General features: G+C 37.2%; 1 protein-coding gene across 1 annotated transcript in view; it reads left to right on the top strand.

Annotated features, from left to right (window-relative positions):
• rnf144aa (ring finger protein 144aa) overlaps positions 1-25,041 on the top strand; it is a 66,030-nt gene that overhangs the window by 17,121 nt on the left and 23,868 nt on the right. The window contains exons 2-3 of the mRNA XM_006626121.3: positions 19,514-19,663; positions 20,623-20,727. Coding sequence (XP_006626184.1) covers positions 19,529-19,663; positions 20,623-20,727 — 240 coding nt within the window. The 5' untranslated portion in view covers positions 19,514-19,528. The remainder of the gene's footprint in view (positions 1-19,513; positions 19,664-20,622; positions 20,728-25,041) is intronic.

The raw sequence follows: 25,041 nt of genomic DNA, 5'->3' as shown, positions 1-25,041 counted from the left end.
CAATTCTGATTTTAATTACCAGTCAGAGTTCCCCAGGAGCAAAAGGAGAATATCTCAACAAGTGCCTCCATAGCAGGTATTACGTTTAACAATTCCCTAAAAATGATCCAGTCTTGGTTTATCCGACACTAGTGTGTTCTACAGGTACTGTATATAGGAGATTCTTCTTGTTTGGCCTTCATAAGCACCAAATGTAATTCCTGTAAACAGCATTCTGGGATCCTTAAAAGCCATAGTTGAATGTGGCTGACCTTACAGTCCAAGCAAACCTGTCCGGTTACTTTCTGCTGAAATTGGTTGATGAGCATGCTTCACAGATTTGCTGCTTTAAACAAACAGATTAATATACTTGAGTTAACAAGTGTGGCAGATCGGCAGGGGAAGGGAGGTGAAATTCCGATTTTAGCCACCACAGGTTACAGACACACTTAGAAATAAATACTGTACATCAAGTCTTTATGCCTCAGACATTTCAACAAGGGAAGCCAAGTCGGCTCATTTAGGATTTTTCCGTCTCCTGGGAGCAAATGATTATTTGAGGACTGTTTAGGAGGATCAGAGAGATGAGAGCTTCAGTTTGTGGCCTGACTCATGCAGGTGTGGGAAAAGAGAACAGAACAGGCTACTGTGACTGAGAGACCAATCTTTAAGGAGATCCAGTCCTCAAATAGGCAGCTGACTAGAGGAAATAATGAGGAGGAGGCAAGAAAAGAGATAAGCCTCTTTTACCCACACACTAGGTGGCTGGGTAGGATTGTTATCTTTGCCCTGTTGTGGGAAATTCTTCATCAGAGGATAGGATAGGAGCTCAATAAAGACAGCAACGCAGAACAGACCCATTGCAAGGGGTTCCCAAAGCTTATATAGAGTCAAAAAGAAGTTTGTTTCACATCTGATTGCTTATCCTGTTCTTTGATATGTAATTACTTCTTGCCTTGCTCTGTCCTGCTCTAGGTTCTGTCCTTTGATATGCAGCAGACATTGATCTGCTTTATCCTGTTTCTGATATGTTTGTGGGTGTTGGTCCTGTCTTTTGTTATGTAGCATTAAGTCACTGGGGCTGCTAAAGCAAGTCAGCTGTATTGCATCTAAGCATAACCTTTGTTGAAGGCTAAATTAGCAGACCCCAGCAACACCTTCTACAGTGTGGTTAAGTGGTAATATTGCAGTGCTGGGTATGTGAGATTTACATGCCCCACTTCAGCCCTATAAGCAGCTAGGCAAGACATCAAAGCCAGAAAAGCAAGTAAATCACACTAATACCATCTGATAACCTTGTTTTGGGCCAGCACCCAGAACCCTACCCAGATGCAGGGTGATTCTTCTGCTCAGGATTAAAAAAAAATTGTGTATGGTTCCCATTTGTAATTAAACACTTGCATATTACACAACCCTGTGGTCTCCATTATTTTGCTTTGCACAGTGATTTCAATTTGGTTACTCTTTAAATACATTTTATGAATCGCACTATATACGGTGATTCATTGCAATATTTTTTTTCCCATGAACTCGGGGTTCCCTGCTGTATAATCCAGTAAAATGCCCCTCAGTGATTTTAGAAAGAATCCTACATCTTGGAATGTTATGGGTTTCAATCCAGTCTTGCTTAAATCCAGGTCCTGTTCTGGCTAGGGGCCAGCAGGGATGAGCAGTATGAGTGGGACCTGTCAGCTGTCCAGTTCACACTTAAGCCCTGCTGTTTGTGTAATAATAATAATAATAATAATAATAATAATTGCTTACACTTATATAGCGCTTTTCTGGGCACTCCACTCAAAGTGCTTTACAGGTAATGGGGACTCCCCTCCACCACCACCAATGTGCAGCATCCACCTGGATGATGCGATGGCAGCCATAGTGCGCCAGAACGCTCACCACACACCAGCTCTCAATGGGGAGGAGAGCAGAGTAATGAAACCAGTTCATAGATGGGGATTATTAGGAGGCCATGGTTGGTAAGGGCCAATGGAAAATTTGGCCAGGACGCCGGGGTTACACCCCTACTCTTTTCGAGAAACGCCCTGGGATTTTTAATGACCACAGAGACTCAGGACCTTGGTTTTACGTCTCATCCGAAGGACGGCGCCTGTTTACAGTACATTGTCCCCATCACTATACTGGGGCATTAGAACCCACATGGACTGCAGGGTGAGCGCCCCCTGCTGGCCCCACTAACACCTCTTCTAAGGGAGTTGCGCTTTGCAGTGAAGGTTTTGGCTTGACAGTACATCCTGGAAGGAAGGGTGTCTACAAGTCTTTATTATTATAGCTGAGTTTCAGTCTCGAGTTGGACACGTTTTTTTTTTGTTTGAATCTATAGTTCAAAGTACAGTTAACAGAAAGTCACTGGTGACTTTCCAAGCAAAAAGATTAGCGTATGTTTGTTCTCAGTCACGGGTAGGAAGAAAAAAGGAAAAGCAGATATTTTAGATTATTATTGTTGTTTCTATTTATGTAATTTTGTCATGCTTAATTTACTGAGAGGTATTAAAAAGCTTCAAATACTATTGGGTGCAATAATAATTTGTTGCATTTTTAATGCCTCTCAGTGTAGAAAACTAATTTTGCTAATTGCAAGTTTGCAAAGCTGCTTTTATTACTGTAGGTAAGCAAACTGGAAGCTTTTCTCCAGAAATGAGATTTGATTTGTATACACGAAGCTTGATGTTCGTAGTGTATATTTAGTGATTGTAATATATTGTGAAAATAATACTGTATTGAATGCTTTATTAGCAGGGTTAGCTAATTTCATTTTCAGGTGGGTAGCTGTATCAGCATGCGTAGGCTGCAAAGGAACAACTAATCGGTTTATTCCATGCTGAAAAAAATAAAAAAGAAAACAACACTTCGGCCGTGGAGCCTTCTTCAGAAATGTTTTTTCTTCTTTTTCTCAGCATGGAATAAACCTATTACTTGTTAATTTCATTTTCATTGTGCTGTATATTATTGCTTCAGACAGAGGTAGGTGATAATGGAGGTCTCTAAGAATCTACATAAAGGGTGTAACACTTGTGTAAACATTTTCAACTTCAAAGCAGAGGGGATGTTTTCTGAGATGTAGGGGTTCCAGAGTCTGTGATCAAAGCAATTGTAAAGTTTACCTTAGTTGACCATAGTTAATTAAGTTTTGGTTAAATGATTAAGTGTTAGTCAACAGCCCAGAAAATATACCATATGAGATCAGGAGAAGAAAGAGAAGAGAAGAGAAAAGGAAAAAGTTAAAGAAGGTCAGACCACACTTCACAGGAACTTGAAGCTTGTCCCAGACGAGAGTCCCTACTTCATAATCATCCGGAAAAACACGATTGGAGCTAAATATTTGAATCTTCCCAGGAGAGCTTGCAATACTGTACCTATTAGGAAAGAATCAGAATCACAATTTAACCGTAGGTTATGTGCTTTTTAGTATAGAATGCAGTTAACCTCTTCTTTGGCCTCTGTCGGCATTATTTAAGAGTCAGATAGCAGCCTGGGGTTTTCTGGGTGGTTTAGACATAGGTCTCTGAAACGCCTTGTATGTAGACTTAAAAAGTACAGTAACTTGTGTGGTGTATGTTTATGTTACTGTTATTGTTAATAAATATTTGTTTAACTAAGTGTGCCTGAATTATTGCTCTTTTTACCAAGCTGTGCCAAAGAACAAAGAATTGGTATGCTTCTACCTATACAATCTGTGCGGGTATATTCGGGTTTGATTAAGGACGCTGAGGAAGAACTGACTTCCTCTTCTTCACAACGAAGACTTGATGACTGTCAAGGTCTGTCAAGACACAGAATATAAAGATGGTTTATATTCTTCTCCCATTAACATCAAGTATTTGGTTGCTGCTTTAAACAATTTTGAGTTTATTCATCACGGCAGTCTATAAACTTAGCTTAGTTTGAGGGGAAAAATCGATTCAGCAACATCAGGGGAATTGAACTCCTTACTCCCGTTATATATTTAACAAAGGCTGCAGCGATCACATTTTGACAATTCCTTCCGTAACAAACCCAGCAACTCACTTTAAAGGAATTATCAAACTCTCTTGAACTTTGAAAATATCTTTCTATTAAAGCTGTCTTTGCCATATTGGATATTCCTCAAAATAATGTTAAATCTTGAAAATCCTGATCAATAGTTTGTTTGAGTTTTGTAAAACCTTCAGTAATTTAATTCCAACAAAGTTTTTTTGTTTAAGTTTCTTAGACTGTTCGATCAAATATTCCTTTTATGCATTTATCACTCAAGTTTAAGCTGAAATTATCCCCTGCCTACTGTTGCATGTATAAATTGGGGCGGAGCGGTGGATCTGTGGATCTGTGCCTGTGGCTGGAAGGTTGCTGGTTCAAATCTTGCAGCAGGCAGAGGAATCCTACTCAGTTGGACAATTTCTTGCATTAGGAATTCATCTTTTCGCATACCCCAAGCTTCTCTCCCTGTCTGTGCGTCTGTGTCTCATGGAGAGCAAGCTGGGGTTTGCGAAAAGACCAATTCCTAATGCAAGAAATTGTATAGTGCTAATAAAGTGATGTTATGTTACTACTTTGGTAGGTGTTTTCTCTAGAAACTCTCAGGTTCTGAGCTTATGTTTACACCCTACATTTGTGCTCGGTGAGTAGCCTAGTTAAGGGAAGTAGTAATAGGTTTATTCCATGCTGGAAAAAAAAAAGAAGAAAGAAAACAAGGTTTCGGCCGTGAAGAAGGCTCCAAGGCCGAAACGTTATTTTCTTTCTTCTTTTTTTTCCAGCATGGAATAAACCTATTACTTGTTCCTTTGCAGCCTATGCATGCTGACGCAGCTCCCCACCTGAACTAGTTAAGGGTAAGGCATTTCTCATGTATTATCTGGCCTAGTACATCATGGTTATGGGAATTATAGCACAGTGGTTGTGAGTACCATAACTGCCTGACGTCAAACCCCAAAACATTTCTAGGGAATATGTAATAACATATGTAGGGGATATGCCCCGTCTTCAGTTAATATGAAGCCTATGTTCACTGGTGCCATAGGATCACATTTATACATTTTTGTTCTGTAGTATATATTTCTCACACCAATATAAATGAAACACGGTCTATGGAAATTTTAAATTGCTGAAACAAAAAGGTTTTCTAATACTGCAGCCATACAGGAGTTAAAAATGTAGTTAGAATATAATATTTGTATGAGTGTCAATTTAATTGGTTTTTTGAGTTCTTAGATTCATAACAAGCGAAACCTCTGTGTCGTCCCATACTCTAAGAACACAATGCTATTCTGTCATCTACGTTTTTTTTGTTTATCTTTATATAACTTTTTTGTCCATCCAAAAGGGTGGAAATTTGTCTTTGGTATGACGATAAAAAAACAAATAACACTCAAAATAACAATAGTCCTTTCCATGCAACAATACATATACATATATAAAGCTCCACCCTTTGGATGAGACATAAAACCGAGGCTTCCTGTGGTCTTTAAAAATCCCTGGGCGTTTCTCAAAACGAGGAGGGGTGTTAACAGTGGTGTCCTGGCCAAATTTCCCCCCAGCCTTTACCAGTCATGACCTCCTAATAAGTCCCTTCTATAAACTGGCTTTTCACTCTCCTCCCCACGGATAGCACCTTTTTTCTACCATCGTATCATCTAGCTGGGAGCGGTACATGGTGATGGAGGTTCTCACTAACTGTGTAAACACTTTGAATGGCATGTGCAGAAAAGCACTATATAAATTCTAGGTACTGCAGTACTGTTTAGCCAAGATGTCCTTAAATCAGAAAAGAATGTTTTATAATTCAGTTTAAGTGAGCTCTTTTAGGTAAACTTGTAGATCATCCTTGTAAATTATACACCACGGTCAAAGCCTTAGATGAATTTTAGTTCTTGTCTCAGGTCCTCTCTGACTAAAACGTTTCAGTCTCTTCAGCTTGTCATAAGTAGGACACTTCCAACTGTTGTAAGAGCAATAATATCTCTCTTTGTAAAGTGGTAACCAGAATACTGCATAATATTCTACTTGATTCCTAACAAGTGACTTGTACAATTGTAGGATAAAATCCCCTGATTTAAATTCTGTGCCTTTGAATACATATATAATATTTGTAATATTTAATATTTATATTGCTTCTCACATTATCTAGAGGATGAAAAAGATTTCCTCACATCACTAGACAAGTCTCTTTTACATAAACAGCCTTTTTTTACCTCAGTGTTTCCAATGTTACATTTATAGTTTTTGTGTTTTCCACTTGAATGTAGCTCTAGAGTGTGCCTACATTAAATACCATCTGCTAGATGCCAGATAATCTTTAACCCCGTCTTCTGTCTATAATTCTAAATCTGGATAAATCTGGACACTGTTTGCTGATATAATCTCCTAATTTGACTAATTCACTAACTGTACACAGAAATAAATTGTTGATATTGGTACTAATAGGGGTTACCATAATGTAGAAAATGACCAAGAAGATAAACAAGTAAAATAAACATTCATAACCTCCAACTTGTAAATTATTTCTTGCAAGAATATAAGCAGTTGGTATATTTAGAGGCATGTGAATTCTGATGGCTTTGATGAAAAGTAATAATTCAGACACACTTGGTTAAACGGATATGTATTAACAGTGACAATACTCGCACGAAACTACACAAAACATGAATATACAACATAAGTTGAGCTATGTACACAGTTACAAATAAGGTGTCCCAGAGGCCTGTGTTCTAACAACCCATAAAACCCCAAACTGTTACCAAGTATTCAACTTTTAAATAGCGCCTACAAAGACTAAATAAGAGACCTTCTATACTAAATAGAATACAGCCTGTAGTTAAATCTCTCTGTAAACCTGGATGCCACCAAATGAATGGAACCATATCTCCACATTCTAAAAATGCACTCGCTAACCAGGAGAGGCGGTTTTTTAACCAAGGTATTCTTTACAATCAGAATTCAAATCAGTTCAATTTCAATTCGAGGTGCTTTATTAGCATTAAACGATGGGTACAATCAGTGTTGCCAAAGCAAATAGAAATAATAAAATTGACATGAAACAAAATAAAATAAAATCTACAGACATATTACAAACATTTACAACAGAGACATCTAAAATATTTACAAATGCTGTAAACAGATGGAGCATTACTGGGAGACAGACTCACTGTTCTTCAGGCTGTGACAGGAGATCACATACAGTACTGTGCTGCCAGTTCAACTGAGTTCCCTCCTTCCTCTCCCAGTAGGATAGGGACCCGTTTAGGATCTATCTGCCCTTTCATCCACAGTGACTGTCCTCTAGAATTTTATTCCCTTGTCGATGAGCTTTAGGTTGATTTCAGATGATCATTTTCATAATATTAACTACAGGTACTGTATGATTTATTATTCTATAAGTTCTTGGATTTGTCACCAATTTTCTAAACAGGCAATTATTTAGTCAGCTGATATTGCCCCTGTCTGGGGTGGTAGCTGGGATGATTTTGTTAGCCTTGTTTATTTCCTCATATAGGATTAACATCATTCCCTGTATATGTTTGTTTGTCCTCGGTGTTCCCAATACCTGTTACATGTCTACCTCTTATTATTTAGCTCTTATTTTCTGGTATTGATTCCTCCTTGGTGAACACCTGAGTAAAATATTAATTTCGTAAATGTGTCCATTTCAGTATCTTTAAGATTCCCATTCGCTGTCTCCGAGGCACTTTACTGTGCTTCTGGTGTTGTCATATTAATAATGGACATCTCCATTGCAGTAAACGCCTCTCTTGACCCTTCTAATAGCCTTTTTTTTCTAAAGTACTTTCTACATATATTTTTAATTGATCCGTTTGGATCATTGCTTTTTAGGCTCGGATTTGTCTGCTGTTGGAATTGGTTTATTTAATGCTTCAAGCAAATCATCTTTAAACAGTTTCTGTTTCTTTATCATATTCTGTTCCATTTCTTCCATTTTGCCCTGAAAGTGAAAGCATTTGTTGTGGATTCTACATGTAGGGTTTTAAAATACTGTAAACTTCAAAGCTTAAATTATTGGAATCACACTTCCCGAATGCTTCTCTCACCCTCCATTCTGTCTTGAGTGTTTGAAATGCGTAGATCAGAACAGGGTTTCTAAGTAGTAGGCGTTCTAATAGGATGAGTAAGGAAACAGTCGCAACCAATACCACTCATCCACTTAAGAACTTTCTCTTTTGCAGGAAGAGATTTTTCTCCAAAAAACGTTGATGTTTTCCACAACATATCTTGGAAAACAAGTGGCCAGGGTAAAGAATGAATCTTTATCCTGATATCTCTAGGTGCTGGGATTTTTATTGGATATAGTGCTCAGAAACCCATTATTTTTTATATTTTATATTTATATTTTCCATTTTCATTTTTGGCTGCTGCTATCCTCAGTAGATTTTTCCCAATCTGTGTTAGGAAAATTAAAATATCCTATGATAATTATATCTTCCGTTATACAAACATTCCTTCAAACATGATTATATTTGACTTTATTATAAATAGAGGGACAGCTATCGAAATTTCTGGACCTCTGTTGCTATTGGCAGTTTTTCTGTTGCTTCCACCTTTATGTTCAAACACCCATGAAATCCAAACTCCTGGTAAAAAACAAAAACAAAACTGGATTTTAAAGGCCTACAGTAATTTCTCTCTCCATCTCTTTCTCTAATTTCTATCAGTGTAAAAAATTGCACTGGCAGGCTTTGGCTACTGTGTTGGTTTTCTTACGTTTCACACGTTTGAAAATTCTCTAAAACCAAACATGGTAGAAGTGTGAAACATCTTGGATTATTTCATCACATCTGTAGTAAATGCTTATGTTCATGACAAGGTTATTGATTTGGCTTTCATTTGGTGTTTGTTTTTTACAAACTCAAGAACAACCTTAGCTCTAAAACCAAGAGACAAAATGAAATGCAATTTGATATACAGTAAGTAACGTCCATAGTGCTGTCTGCCGAGTCTGTTGCTTCAGAAACTAGGGGGTTTGCATTAATTGCATTGTAATGTGATGGTCCAGTGTGCCCGAGTTAAAATGTCATGTAATTAGGGATGCATTTATCTATAGTGCAGTTTGATAGGAAAGTGCTAAATCTTCTAAAAGTTCTAGTATCTCATTGTGGGGATTGTAGTTCATGCTGGACAAAGCTGATTGGTCACATGATTTAATCAAATATGACCTGTGACCAGTGCTTCTGGTCAAATGAAAAATTGGCTTGTAAATACATCATGACTACAGACAGTCATGGTCACTGTGTACCCAATATGTAAAATACGTACACTTATGTGCTTCAGACCTTTTCCATCGCTTAAAAGTCTCCTGTAATATTAACGTTATATTACTGTTACTCGCTACTGAGTGCATAGGAAGCCATGTGTATTCCAAAAATGAAAATATTAATATTACACTCCTTTATAGTACATTACATTTATGTGTCTATTACATTATTCAGTAGTTGAATTTCCAGTACACACCAGACTCTTTTCAAAAACAACCTCTGGGGTTTCTGAGCACTGCATCCAATAAAAATCCCAGCACCTAGAGATATCAGGATAAAGATTCATTCATTACCCTGGCCACTTGTTTTCCAAGATATGTTGTGGAAAACATCAACGTTTTTTGGAGAAAAATCTCTTCCTGCAAAAGAGAAAGTTCTTAAGTGGATGAGTGGTATTGGTGAAGGCTGTAATTTGTTCTGCAGTGCTATGGTTACTTAACGATGAAATAAATTGGTTAAAAACTAAAATAAATGCTTAACAGATTAGTCGATATCATAACAATCCAAACAGGTATTGAACGCCAATCTCCAGCTTGTAAGTCAAGCGCTTTACTTTCTTGAAAGAAAGTTATTTCAATTTCAATTCAAAATCTTTATTCATCCCAAGTCCTGGTGTCTGTTCCCATTATGGTTGTGATCCCAAGTGCTGACAAGTGAAGAATGGATGTACTCTTTAATAATCCTGAAATATCTTGGGAAGTAAACACAGTACAGGTCTGGTAGGGTCTTGAATTCAAGGGAATCCCTTGGACATCAAGTCTAAACCTTCAGATTTGTACAGTATGGCATGTTCATAACATGCATTAGAAAGAAATATCCAGAACAAAAAAAGGAAAAGTGTTTAGCACTTTTTTTAACTTATGACAGAGTGAGAAGAAGCTACAGTCTGTGATCTTCACTTTATTGATAGGCTGAAATAAAAAAACAAAGCAAATCCAAATAGAGGGTCACAAACAGTATATAGTTGACAAACTATTCAGACTCAGTAATATTGAACTATAAAAACAGTAGTTCAAAGCATCTTAAAAAACAGAAGTAAGAACACCTTGTAGGAAAATTTAAATGAACAACAGTAAACTTGTCTCTTGCAGTTCATTTCTTTTTGTCAGTGTAACAATATCAGTATTAGTGACATAATAAAACATGGATAGATGCACAATATTCCTGATTTTACTTTATAATAAGGATTTGGTTGAATATAAGAGGTTTTTTTTTAATTAACTTGGGTCTGGATTTGAAGGTACTGAATCCTTCTAAATGTATTTGATATTATGACAGCCTCAGACTTTCTTTTTCAATGTTGATTCATCAAATGCAGAAACTTAGAACAATGTATTGTAAAGATCAGCACATTATACATATTACATATTTGTGTTTTAATGAGAGGTGCCATTGAGAGGGGAGAGGTGGAAGAAGATGACTCCCTTTTGAACTCGGGGAGCTTTCAGCATAAAGATTACATAATTTCTATTTATATCTAATTGTATCTAGGCTAAAACCAAATTAGAACACTCTTTTCTCTGTTGTATTGTTTTCCATATATATATATTTGGTCTTGAAACTGCTGCATGCACTGAAGTTTCATTTAAAAAAATAAGCTGTTTAATCATGTAATAAACTTTTGCAAAAATTGTTTGACTGTATTTGACTGTTAAATAAGAGCAGCAGCAGCACTGGAACAATAAGATGGGATTTTGTTTTTTTATAGGTGACCATAGCTTGTGTTTTCAAATCTGTGCTGGAGTTGTATTAACCTTTTATGGTATATAAAATATTTCTTTCATGAAATTTAATTTCACTTAGCAGCCTTTTCATAATAAGCAATACTTCAATGCCCTTTGAGGTAGGTTACAACATGAGATAGCAATATTGTGCTTCGGGTGTATTATTGAAGTAATCAAATTAAGAAAGACCACCTTGAATTGTAAGAATTTGAAATTGCATAGCAATACATAAAAGGATTTAAATCTAAGTAATCCACAGTTTTGGTAATATATTGAATACGTAATTATATAGTTATGTGTTTTAATTGTTTTGTATTATTTATTGTCCATTAAAGCAAATTCATTTTAGAATGCTATTTTTTATACATTCATTACAGTTGCCCATTCCCAGTTCAACACAGTTCATCTGTATTAATATTAACTTGTCATTTCTTCTGAGAAATAGCATTACCTGCACGACATTCTCTTGAAGGTGTCTCTCTTCACTGGCAAACCAAACTCTGCTATAAACAAACTCCCAAAGCAAACATGCTGTAGCCCAGTCCTTTTTAGGGTCAGAGTCCCTTTTCCTTTGCTAACTAACTTGTACAGAAGTATTTTGGGGAGATAAATAGAAAAATATTCCATACATTGTTGTAATACATTAAACATGTTGTTCACTGTAAATCATTTAGATGTATGGATATTTTTCACAGCATTTCATTCAAAGTAAATTCAAAAGATATTTTATAGTGACTCTGAGGCAGCCAGGGGAATTGTACAGACCTGTCTCTATTCCCACTCGGAATACCATATGATTAAATTTTCTAAACGTGGCTGGGATTCAAGGTTAAATTTTTTCTCTATCAGCATTTCATTTTTGCCTCTTCAAGTAGAAGGTTTCTCATTTCAGAATGACCTACTTGTCTAGATCTAAGAAAGATTAATAATACCAAGAGATAGGATAAAATGTGCGGGAATATGTTATTACTGCTAAACGCTTATGTTCTATGTTTTCAAATGACTTACTTGTGTTCATTAACTGCTTTAATATCAGTTCCTTCTCTAATTTCTGTTTCTTGGTGGCCTAGCTCTGTGAACTTAAAGAAATGTGATGCTGTACTTCTTGATTGGCCAATGAAAATTTCTAGTCTTGGAGACTGTCCAGAAATTACATACTGAGAATGTTTTGTTCTGCTTTTCCACCTTTATACTGATAACAGAACTTGAATTGAAAAAAAAGGGATCATAGAAGACACATACAAATATTAAAATCTTGTAAAATGTGTATAATGTGAAGTCCAAGCCCTAAACACTGTGTGGACTTAAAAGCTGTAATATGGAATGTAGCAATCCCTTTCACCTACATAAGTCACACATAAATCTCACAGACAAGTGGGTCATTTGTTGCTTTTAAATTACTGTCCATAGTTGCGTTATACTCAGAGGGTCTGAAGTGGTCCGATGGGGTAGACCAACAGGCTGAAAACACCTCTGAACCGAGATCAGAGGCAGACTTTGGGTCTCTCTGTCTTCTGCTGGTTTACTCTGTTGAGTCCAAGATTTTTTCTCTGCGAATGTATATCTTAAATTACTCCTGTGACATCTATTTTATCAGTGTTCATCAAGGTTTCAGTAGCTGTGGTTTTCTTGGTAAAATGTAATAATCAGTGAAAATTAAACTATTCATTAAGTAATTCCCCAAAACATGTTAAGGTCATTTGAACAGCAGAATAAGAAACCCATGTTTCTGTGGAAGATGCAATTCTTAAACTATTGTCAGAAAAACCTTTAGTCATAGCCATTTAACTCTGAGAAAGCTGTAGTGCACTGCTTTGTACTATAGTCCTTGGATCCAAGGGAGAGCAAGTGGACACAAAAGGTTCTGTTGCATTTAAAGAACATGGAGCTTTTATTAGACCAGAATGTGCTTCCTGATATATTCCTAGATACACTTGCAGTATCCGTGAATAGACTACATATGAATATTTTGTTCTCTAATAATTTTAGAACTGAAAAATACACAGAAGGAAGAAAACCTTACGGTGCTCTGAATATATACAGTACATGCAAAAATCATTTGTTACTTGTCTAGGTCATCTACCAGAAAATAATACTGGATTCTTAATATGTATAAGGTTACATATTTTACTTGTTAGGTTTTATTTTAATATTTATTGTTACATCTCACTGTAGTAGGGCTACCATGATTAATTGATGTAATCGACTAATCGACGCAAAACATAATCTAGTCGTATTTTCTTAATCGATTAATCACCCTCCTCCCCCTACCCCCCCAAATTGCACGCTATTAGGGTGCTATAATGCTCTGTACAGTTTTTGAGTAGGCTAATCATGGCTATAGCTTCACCACATTCTGCCGAAGAAGGCCCCTCCAAATATTGATAGATAGGCTAGCTAAATCCAATCAACTAGTCTGCTAAATGCACTTGCTAGCTTTATTAAGGGCAGAGTAGCATTTTAACCCTTTGCCAGATATATATATATATGCCAGGGGTCTGCAACATGGCTCTTTAACTGTCACCTTGTGGGCTCAAAAGAAAAATACAAATTAGCAGCCTTTCAGAATTGAGGAGCAGTAAAATCCTATATAAACATATGAGAGCTTTATTAAGTTATTTGAAAGTTATTTTTAAGTATTTTCTACGGTGATTAAATTGTAAATAAATCACATTCAACAAATGATCAGGCTGACATCTCAGGAAGATGTGTTTTTAAATATACCGAAGAACACAGGATTTTTGCCGGTTTAAGAATCCGCATGTTACACTTGCGTTGTAGCCTACTGTTTAAGATGGTTGGTTGGCTTTCCAAAAATAGAAAAATTGGCAATGAACATCAGGAATTTAAAGATGCTTTATTCACGTTTATAGTCCTATTTAATATGTGACAAGAAATTGTCAAACAATAAGAAATCAGATGTTGAGAGAAACTGCAAAGACACGATACACAGATACACTTTTCAGTCGCACTGAAAAAGTATGCCTAAATAATGTTTAAATGTAATGACAATAACAAACAGCTGTAATTAAAAAAAGATTGCTCATTGTGCAGATGTTGCCTTCAGAATGGAGAGCGAGCCTGTACCAGAGTCTGCAGTGCCAAAATTAGCTGTTACAGAAATGTTTAAATTTTTATATATATAATTATTTCACACATTGCAGCTCCAAAGTATAGTACTGTATATTTGTTCCACTTCAGTCTTCTCAACATGAGTTGCTGTTCCCTGCCCCATACTTTCTATGGATATCATTTTATTCTTTACAAACATTCTTTAGCCTCTTTAGTCCTGTTTAACAAGATACGTAGCCAAGCCAACCCAACCCCCTTGGATTCAGGAAAATAATCTAGCAGCTATATTCACAACGTCTATGAATAGGCATGTATGTAAATCCCAATTCAAGTTGGAATTTAAAATGGAAAACATTTATGTGCCTACTTGCGTTATTTGGACTTAATTAGTTGTTAGATGAATCCATAAAAATAGTCGATAGATTAATTATTTACAAAATAATCGTTAGTGGCATCCCTATACTGTAGTAAATTGAGGAGTTTTCTAATGCTTTTTAGAGGAGCCATTTTTAAGGTTGCAGGTTTAGTTTCTCCAGCAGTGAAATGAGATATCCAAATGAGTATTCCTTTCAGAAGAATGGAGATGCACTGTACAGTATGTACTGTGCAGTAATCACAAATCATTATGGTTTTATGGTTGGTATTAAAATTCATCCTATGCTCATAGGCAATGAGTTGAGTATTTTTACTAGATTGGGATCTTGCAAATATAATTAATTACAGTTTAAAGAAAAATGAGCAGTTGGAACTTAAAGACAACCAAGAGCAGTAACTATCCAGTACATTAGTGAGTCAGAGTTCACAATTTTTTTGTTTCCTGGACGCTCATATTTATGTCATGATGGATTTACACCTTACACCTTAAGTGTCCTATAGAAAATATATATATATAATTCAGATATCTCACTAGAAATCAAGTTCTTCTTTCCCTCGTGGATGAACTGGTAACAATTGAAAGCCATCAGAGCAATCCCTCTTTAGATATGACTATTTGAAAATTGTTTCTGACAAATTAAAAATAAAGGCAGCACTGTGGCACAATGGTTAGCTGCCTCACAGTGCTGGGGCCCTTGTTTCGGTTCTAGACCCGGGGTGTTGTCTGCATGGAGTTTGAATGTTCTCTCCGTGTTCACTTGGGTTTCCTCTGGATGCTTTAGTTTCCTCCCACAATCCAAAGACATACTGGTAGGACTGGTAAATGGCTTCTGGGAAAACTGGCCCAGAGAAACAGCAGAAAAGGATGGGACTTAAATGCAATGAATGTTAGTTGGTGCTTAATAACAGCCAGTATGTTCCATATATTTTATATTAAATGCATATTTCATTGTTACTTTAAATACATGGCCTAATTTCTGGTATGTATGAAGCTATGACATACACCTAATAATCGATAGAGGCAAGAACATCAGATAAACAATATTTATTGATTATTTCTGTCTGGTAATATGGGGCTCTTGAATATAAATGCTGTGCATATATATGATCCCCTCCATTTTGTTGTCTGGTACTGCCTGATCAATAAAGGTCTTATAAATAATAAGGTAATGTGCTCTGACTCACATCTCAATTGCATCTTGTTCTGAAGCGTTTTTTAATGCAATTGATGGCTATCCCTGTGGTCTCCTCTTGCAGTCATGCTAACCATAATTATAGGTAATCAGGCCTGTCTAGCATTTTTATACATGACCCTGAGCATGCCCTGCTGGAATGTTATTTGTTTATTTCATGAGTCACCCCTATGTGGATGCCCTTGCTCTCAATACACTTGGTGTCCCTCATTCACCAAAGTGTTTCCATTATTTTCTCCACTACCTGCAGTTCAACACCCATAAATACAAATGTTCTGAAAACTAATTTATGAGAATTTAAGATGCTAGACCCCCAATAATGTTTTCTCCAATGCACTTTTCTTTCTGATATTTTCAGGGATGGACTCCCATCATTGTGACTGTGGAAAGAATTGGTCCTGCCTTACTAAACAGTGGACCCGATTGTGAACAGTAATTTCTCTCCATGTAAATGAAAAGCAAAACTGTTTTTTTCATGGCAAGAAGTCATTTCTAGTGAACATGAAAACCTTCAATAGGTGGAATGAAAAGAAATGCTAATACGTTTGCTAAATTAATGTTTTTTTTAATTATGAGACATGCTCTTGCTGCTGTTAATCTGAAACTAAATTGTTAAAGAAGGACATAAAATCTCCAGTGTCTATTTTGTAAGCATACAATGTCAAAAAAATAAGATTAACTAAATGTCAACCCATGTGAATTGTAATGTATCGTTTAGGAGTTGGGTAAGAAGTAGAGTTTGACAATGACATTTGATTTGCGAAGACAGGAGGAGGAGCACATAGGCTGGCAAGTTTCTCTTTACCTGAACCCTGTAGTGTTGAAATTGGGAATTTGAAACTGAAAACAAGCTAAACATTCATTAGGCTGAGATAAAATGTTGTGTGACCTGTATTCCCATAAATACCTTTCCTGCTTTAATATCAGAAGATGATTTTACTACCTATGAAAATCAAACAAGAAAATAAATGTAGCTAACATTTGTATCTTCCAGTGAATGTGAGCTGTGTGGTTTTAAGTAGTTTTTCTCTGTAGTTCCTGTATGTCAATTGTGATATAAATTGTGTGTGTTGGTAAAAAAAATACCAGGTAATTGTTTTGAATTCATGTGGTTGTTCAACACTCAGAAGAATTTGACCCTGTGGTGTTGTCCAAGGATTTTCTGTTTCTCGTAAAACATTTGGGACAAAATCCAGTTTATAGTAAAAGCTCTTCTATTTCCTGACCCTTTTCTTTGCAGTTATGTCAAGATACATATTGCTTCATCTTCACTTATATGTATAGACCTACATGTAAAGAAGATGGTGAATATTTAAAGGCATGTTTTTTTTAATAAAGAAGCATGTTTGTCCAGTTTAGGAGGTGTTGAGATTTTTAATGGTGAAATATCTGAGCATTTAAAATTTAAATCTATTCATTAGAAATTATTTTTGTTATATTGTCTTTACAATGTCTGAATGTCTATTTTGAATGTGAAAATTGCAGAATGTGAGTTTTATCTATAACAAATCAATTTTCATGCCTTGAATGTGGGTATTTTTACTTATATGTATAAAAGATAGTATGGATTGAAATCGAATAAATAAGAAATCCTTCCATCTTCAGATACATTCAGGCCCCTGCAGAAGTTCAGTGTCAGTTAACAAATTATTAAACTAAAATTATCCAACACTGATTAAGCTGATTCCATAATATGGTCGCTTTAATTATATTTGTGAAAATTCTTGATTAAATTTACTGTTACTGACTTCTGAACTCTTCTGTTATTGATCCCTTATTGTATACTAAACTCTTTTACTATTTTTTTATTATTACACTACTGAACAAAATGCTTTGCAATAGTTTCTACTTTAGTTTTGTTACTTCCTCACTCTTTTCCGTTCTAATAATTTTTCATAATCTTTGAATCTTTAATAGAGTCTGTATGGTACTCCTCATTATGATTTTTTCTTAATTCTTAATTTCTTCATCTTCATTTCATTCATTTGTTTTAGAAATTATTTAAGTGCTGTAAGCCCTGTATTTAAAAATAAATCACTAGAAGAATTCTAAAAGCATTTTCATTTTTCAGGAGTAAGTCTGTATGGCTAATTCATACAATTAATCTTCTATAAAACTGCACTAATTTGATCAGACTACTGGTTTGTTGAAATACTGTGTTACTATTCAGGTGTTACACGTTGCTGCAGTGTACACATTATAGTGTGCAATACTTAGTTGTTAGTTTTAGCTTGTCCCTTTTATTTTTCCCCATTCATCTGGATATTTAAATATTGATATGAATATAAAAGCTTTACATTAATCTTTTGGGAACATAACAATCCCAGAATTACTGTCAGGCACACTGAAGATTTAAGTAAATTTGAAGTGTTACAAATGGAATAGTTCATTTGACCTTTGGAACAGTTTTTCTGCATTGATTTGCTGCAGCTCTTCTGAGATACACTGGGGAGCTGTCATTCCTGTTTAATAAAACAAAGTTTCTTTAGTATGTACAAATTAACTTGGGCAGTGTGTGTTAAAAAACACTGAGCTTATAACAGGGGTTTCTGGGCTTGATCTAAAGGAGTTTGTTCTTTATGCCTATAAAGGGAGTAATGTCCATCGGCCTTACTGGTTTCCTAGCAACCCAAGCAAAGTATTGACGTTGATGACGCTGGCTGTAGGAGAACTTCCTGTAAACATTTGAGTCTAAAGCTGCCCTGTTCTTGTATTCCCAAGGGAAAAAAAAGAAACACATAGATCTGTACTGGAGGTGCCAGAAATAAACCCTCCATAGCAACCAGAGGAAACAGCATTAAAGACAGCTTGTGTTATTTTCAGTGCGTTTTCAGAAATTTTCTGTTATAAGCGGTAATCAGGATTATCAGCTTAATAAAAATCTGTCGTGCTTTGTATTATCACCACAATAATGCAGTGATGCAAGGTACTTCATTTGCAACCTATATTTATGTGATCTGGTAATATTAAATACCAATACATGACATGAAGTATGTATAATTGCAGTATACATTTATTATAAAATAAAACAAGTGTAACTTATTTTAGATTGTTTTTATATCGCCAGATCAAAGTCAGTCGTTTGACCATCAGCACCAGTGCATTTCACCAGTGATAGCCAGCAGCCATATCACCCTGCAACTCACAACTGGCAACCCACTGAAGCTAAGCAGGTGTGAGCCTGGTCAGTACCTGGATGGGAGACCTCCTGGGAAAAACTAAGGTTGCTGCTGGAAGAGGTGTTAGTGGGGCCAGCAGGGGGCGCTCACCCTGCGGTCCATGTGGGTCCTAATGCCCCAGTATAGTGATGGGGACACTATACTGTAAACAGGCGCCGTCCTTCGGATGAGACGTAAAACCGAGGTCCTGACTCTCTGTGGTCATTAAAAAATCCCAGGGCGCTTCTCGAAAAGAGTAGGGGTGTAACCCCGGTGTCCTGGCCAAATTTCCAATTGGCCCTTACCAATCATGGCCTCCTAATAATCCCCCTCTATGAATTGGCTACATTACTCGCCAGAACGCTCACCACACATCAGCTATCAGTGGGGAGCCACTGATAGCTGATGTGTGGTGAGCGTTCTGGCGCACTATGGCTGCCGTCGCATCATCCAGGTGGATGCTACACATTGGTGGTGGTGGAGGGGAGTCCCCATTACCTGTAAAGCGCTTTGAGTGGAGTGTCCAGAAAAGCGCTATATAAGTGTAAGCAATTATTATTATTATTATTTCATGCATTCCACTCTGAAAGGAATGTCTGGTTTTCTTCCTTGAAGTAGAGGCTTTATTGTTACAGTTTTTGTGAAGGGAGTTGGTCAGTTTGTAATGCTCTACAGTGCATGTCCGCCGGAAGCTCATTCGGGGTGTGTTATATTTGGAAATGGCCAGTCTTTATTTGCTTCCTGTGTTTCAGGTTAGGGTGAACACAATGACTACTACAAGATATCGGCCAACGTTGGATTTGGCTCTTGAGCCACTGCTGTCCTGTAAACTGTGTCTTGGAGAATTCCCATTGGAGCAAATGACAACAATCTCACAGTGTCAATGCATCTTCTGTACACTGGTTTGTATGAATTTGCAAACACTTTGGAGTAATTTAAAATAATTGTCTAGCCCAAGGTTTCCCAACTCATAAGCAGCTCTTCACCAGGGAGAAGAGTTAAATCGATCCAATTAAGTTTTAAGTGGACCAGTTTCTTCTCTCCCCTCAGCCTTCAGCTGTTGCCAATTTAAGGCTGATGTTAGAAAACCTGCTTGAGTCTGCATGCCGAGGTCTAGAGAGGGGAACAAATTAAATAAGGAACCCAGTGAACTGAACAAATACTTCTCTAAATAGTAACTAGGCATGCTTGCAGCTTGTGATCGCTTTGTTAGAGAACTGGTATTTGCCCCTCCAGCAATAGTTTTAAAAAACAGTTTTAAAAGACAGCAGAATTGAGAATTGCACAATTACAATAGGATTTGGAATAAAATAGGTTTATAAACATACATAAATCGTAGTATATTACATAGACTACATATGATACATTAGTGTACTTTCAGATCTTTCAGAAACAGGAATCATAAGATGAAAATAACTTCCTGTTTTGAGGAAGTTGAAAGGGTTAGAAATAATGTACTTCAATAAATGGAAATCCAATTTAACAGCAAAGTAGATTAAATTTCCAGTCATTAAATTTAATGTTATGTTTTGCCTATGTGTGTAAACGTGTTTGCTAAATTTAAAGCAGTTTACTATTCCCCACAATGGAACTCAAGCAGTGCCTAACTGAATGATGTTTATTAATGATTGACATAAGCAGGCATTAGCTTGCTCAGGATAATGCGCATATCTGGCTGTGATAACCTTGCTTGAAACACTACTAAACTGTAAAACTGGTTTCTTCATATTAATGTGCAATGTAATAAGAAGTCTAAAGAAGACTGCTACCTTTGTCTTTTGCTTTGTCTTACTTTATTTATCATTTATTTCTTCATTTACAGTCAAAGTTATTTATAGGCTTTTCTCTGGTTTCCCCACAGTGCCTGAAACAGTATGTGGAACTCCTGATCAAAGAGGGCCTAGAAACCGCTATTAGTTGCCCTGATTCTGCCTGCCCAAAGCGAGGACATTTACAAGAAAATGAGGTATTTTCAAGGGGTGACTTCTCTTTCATTCTGTTTAGCATAATGTAATTTCTTTTAATGTCAGATCAAATAAATTATTGTAATAACAACTTCAGATATATCAGATACTAAGAGCAGGACAAACCTGGTCCTGACCTTCATATTCTGATGAAAACAGCTCAGGGACAGCTAAAATCTAGAGGGCTCCGTTATCTTAGGATTTCTCCTTGAGGGTTTCTATAAATGAAAAAAAAAATAGTTTTACAGAGATCTGGCTCAAGAATGGTTCCAGTACATAAAACACAGGGTTTAAACTAAACTTCTATGTAACAGATTTTGTGTTGTCTCAGTCAAAAGACTGGGGATTGTTTTCATAACTAAACCCCTAGATATTTTTTCTTTTAAACAGGAAACCTGAAAGAGTGTAGTAAAGGAGTTGCTGTTATTCCAACGAAGCAGATAAAATTAAATAATTTTATATCTGTAACTTCCCTGTACAAGAATGTAAACAAATGTGACTGAGGAGAAAGTTGCATAACAACTAAAAAAGAAGAAAACCTGACAGTTCAGGCATAACCATTTCATTAACAGCACTGAAGATGTTCCTTATTTTAGTTTCAGGTTAACTACATACAGATGCAGCCATTCAAAGTGCGCGGTACAAACCCTATGTCATACTGCGGTACATGATTGGCTGGCCAAAATGACTGACAGGGGCACTCGTGGTGCATTGGTCAGTAGTGGAAAGATTTAATCGTTTAATCTCTTTACTGTGCATGTTTTAATCCGCTTAGTATTGAATATTTATATGGAATTTTACAACTAAAGGGAAATTTTAGTAGCTGAGCATAAAAAGAAGAGGAGCATAATGCATCTGAAGGTCATTAACGATATTAATTTAGGAACATAAACATATTATGTAAACTGTATATTGCTGATATTGGTAGTTTAAAGAAAAAATACACACCAGTATTCCATTTCTCCCTGAACATTTTAAGCATCAAAGTCTTACATGTGGTTATTTTTTTAAATGTTTTTACTTGCTCCTGACCATATTACTGTATGTTTATACACTTTGTGAAAATTTATCATTTTAACCTTTTCTGCGAATATGCCCGTTATCGGAGTAAACAAAAGCATACTTTTAGAATTGGATTAATAGGGAATATGATATGGAATCGCGTTTCTAAAGAACTTAATAACGATAAGACACAAATGTTTGTTTGGTCGGGAGGGGGGCGAGACCGCTCTTGCCCATCGCTTTTCAATGTATAATGATAAACATGCTGTAACACACAGTTTAAATTTAAAAGTCTAAAGAGTATACAACTTGAATTCTTAATTGAATAAAGATCGTCCCTCAGCAGTGATTGGGATTCGAAACCAGGTGTTTTCTGTTGACAGCTCAAATGCTGTACATGAGAGGTTAAGCTTTATTAGCTCCACCAGGCAGTTTTACAAGGTGATTCCGGATACTATTAACATAATCTAATTTGCATATGGTAAACTACGGTATGACGCGAAATTGTATGCAACACACCCAACGCGTTGTACCACAGCGTACCCCGCTCGTTTTGAATGGCTGCATCTGTATAGTTTTGAGAAACCTGTATAATGGGGTTGTGAACTGAACATTGGAAAATCATCAAGGATTTTCAATTGAAAAAGCTTAGGTTCTCCATGCTAAAATATTGGCCAAAAGGTATCTGAAGGAGTGTTAGATAATGTTTAAATCTTTTACCTCAAAGATTGCATCGTTTTAGAAACTACAAGCCGGCGATAATAACAGGATGGTTGAAAATATAGAGTTTGTGAATTATACCTCCATTTGACCCGTCTCTCACTGGTTTGAATGCAGTTCAACATTGAGCTGAAACTCTCATTGAGGTCTTTCATATTGCAGGTAGCATGGCTGGAGTATTATGTAGTGCTCACAGTAAAGCCTAAAACTGGTCACATCAGAATTTGAGATTGAATTGCAGAAACAGGAGATATAGACCTTTTTAAAAAATAGAAGAGCACAGTGCCATGAAACATTCTTAAATTTTTTGCTAGATCTGCTGTGATATGAAGGTTTCTTAGGTGCTGAAACAATTATAAATTTGAACATTATATTGTAAAAGCTCTTTTATGGCTGTTAGGACTCACAGCAATAACCAGTCTGAGGCAGCAAGGTTTAGTGTTGTAGTAGTTCAGGTGGGTAGCTGCGTCAACATGCGTAGGTGGTCAGAAAAGAGGGCCCCAACGGAGAGATCATCCTGTAGGATGGAAAAGTTATCGTTAATGGTCCTGGAGATAGGAAGTTTGTTGGGGTGGTAGGGAAGCACCAAAGGAATGTGGTTGTTGCGGCGGGGTTCCTGATTGAGTTGATGGTCCGGAGGGTGTTTTTGGCTCGGGCAAGGGCCCTGTCAATAACACTGCTGGGGTATCCTCTGTTGATGAAAAAGGAGTACATTTTGAGGGCTTGGTTCTGGAAGTCGAAGTTGTTGCATAATCGTCGTAGCCGAAGGAACTGTGAAAAAGGGAGAGAGTTTTTAGCGTGTTTGGGGAGAAATGAGTTATACAGGAGATAGCTGTGTGAATCCGTGGGTTTGTAATAAACCGAAGTGGAGAGTTGGGGGTAGTTGATGGAGAAGTTGATGTCTAGAAACGCAAGAGTAGTGGAAGATACGTTAACTGTATATTTGAGGGACAGGTGGAAGTTGGTGAAATGATGCAGAAAGCACTCAAGCTGGTCGTTTGAGCATGTGGCGGCACCGACGCAGCTGTCAATGTATCGCTTGTAGAGGTCAGGGACATAGCCAGTGTGGGAAGCGAAAAAGCGTTCTTATATCCAGCCGACAAAAATATTGGCATAGCTTGGTTCCTAAGCCTGTCCTAAGCTGGTGCAACTCCACTCACCTGTTGGTAAAAGAGGTTATTGAATGAGAATGCATTCAGTGTAAGGACCAATTCTGCAAGGCGTACCAGGGTGATGGTGGGTGGATCAAGCACTGTGTATTTGTCCAGCGTGTGCTTGAGGGCTGTAAGGCCATCATTATGGGGAATGACGGTGTAAAGAGATGTGATGTCCATGGTAAAAATGTAGCATTCGGGGCCCTGAAATTGGAAATCATTAAAAAGTTGGATCGCATGGTTGGTGTCCTTGATGTATGAGGGAAGACCTTCAACCAGCAGTCTCATGAGGCTGTTGAGAAAGGCCGAGATGTAAGTAGTCAGACAGTTGCATGCTGATACGATGGGGTATCCAGGGGTGTCCGGTTTGTGGATTTTGTGGAGGAGGTAAAATTGAGATAACTGCGGATATTCAATGATGAGCCGGTTCGCCTCCTGGGGGATCTCGTTACTGCTGATAAGAAGGGAGATGGTGGATACTACTTCCTCCTGGTAGTCAGTAGAAGGGTCCTGTTGGAGAGGGAGGTAGGCAGAAGTGTCAGTTAGTTGTCTAGAGGCTTCAAAGATATATAGGTCCTTATACCACAACAGTGCCTCCTTTGTCCACTGGTTTGATGATGATATAATCTCTGTTGCAGAGAGACTGGAGCGCCTGAATTTATCCTTGGGTGAGGCTGGAGCTGTGTTTACTGGGTATAGAGAGTGTCTTGGGAGCTTGATTGGTCCATTGGTTAATTAAATAATCGACTGGTGGAAAACGGCCAGAGGTGGGAGTCCAACAGCTCTGTTTGGGATTAATGTTGTTAATGACATCAATAACTGGATTGTTGTCAGCTGCCTGTGAAGAGGAATCATCAGTAAAATGTGCTCCGAGACGAATCCTGCGGTAAAAGTGGTTAAGGTCGATATTGGCCTGGGGGATGTCCAGCTTCTTGGGAACTGGTACAAAACTGAGGCCTTTGCTGAAGAGGGATCGCTCATCCTGTGAAAGGGAAAGGTTAGAAGGTTTAGTGACAACAAGGTTAGGATTGGTGAAGGTGTTTGGGGTGTTGATGGTTTAGCGTTGGTGCCTAGCAGCGCTGGAGCCCTGGTTTCAATTCCTGAGATGCCGTCAAAAGATGCCGTTGTATGTTCTCCCTGTGTTCGCATAAGTTTCCTCTGGGTCCTCTGGTTTCCTCCCACAGTCCAAAGTCATGCTGGTGGCTTAATTGGCTTCAGTAAAACTGGCTTGATGTGAGTGTGTCTGTGTTTGTGTCTGTGTGTGGCCTGTTATGAACTGGTTTCCCATTCAGAGTGTGTCCTGCCTTGCGCCCAGTGCTTCCCAAGATAGACTCTGGGCCACCGTGATCTGAATTGGATAAGCAGTTATTGAAACTGATGTGATCAATTAAGCTGTCAGAGTACATGGTTTCAGAAAATACAATTTATAAATACAACACT

The sequence above is a fragment of the Lepisosteus oculatus genome, chromosome 2 (assembly GCF_040954835.1).
Source record: "Lepisosteus oculatus isolate fLepOcu1 chromosome 2, fLepOcu1.hap2, whole genome shotgun sequence".
Classification (NCBI taxonomy): domain Eukaryota; kingdom Metazoa; phylum Chordata; class Actinopteri; order Semionotiformes; family Lepisosteidae; genus Lepisosteus; species Lepisosteus oculatus.
The sequence above is the reverse complement of the archived record's forward strand: the minus strand, read 5'-3'. Positions and strand labels throughout refer to the sequence as shown.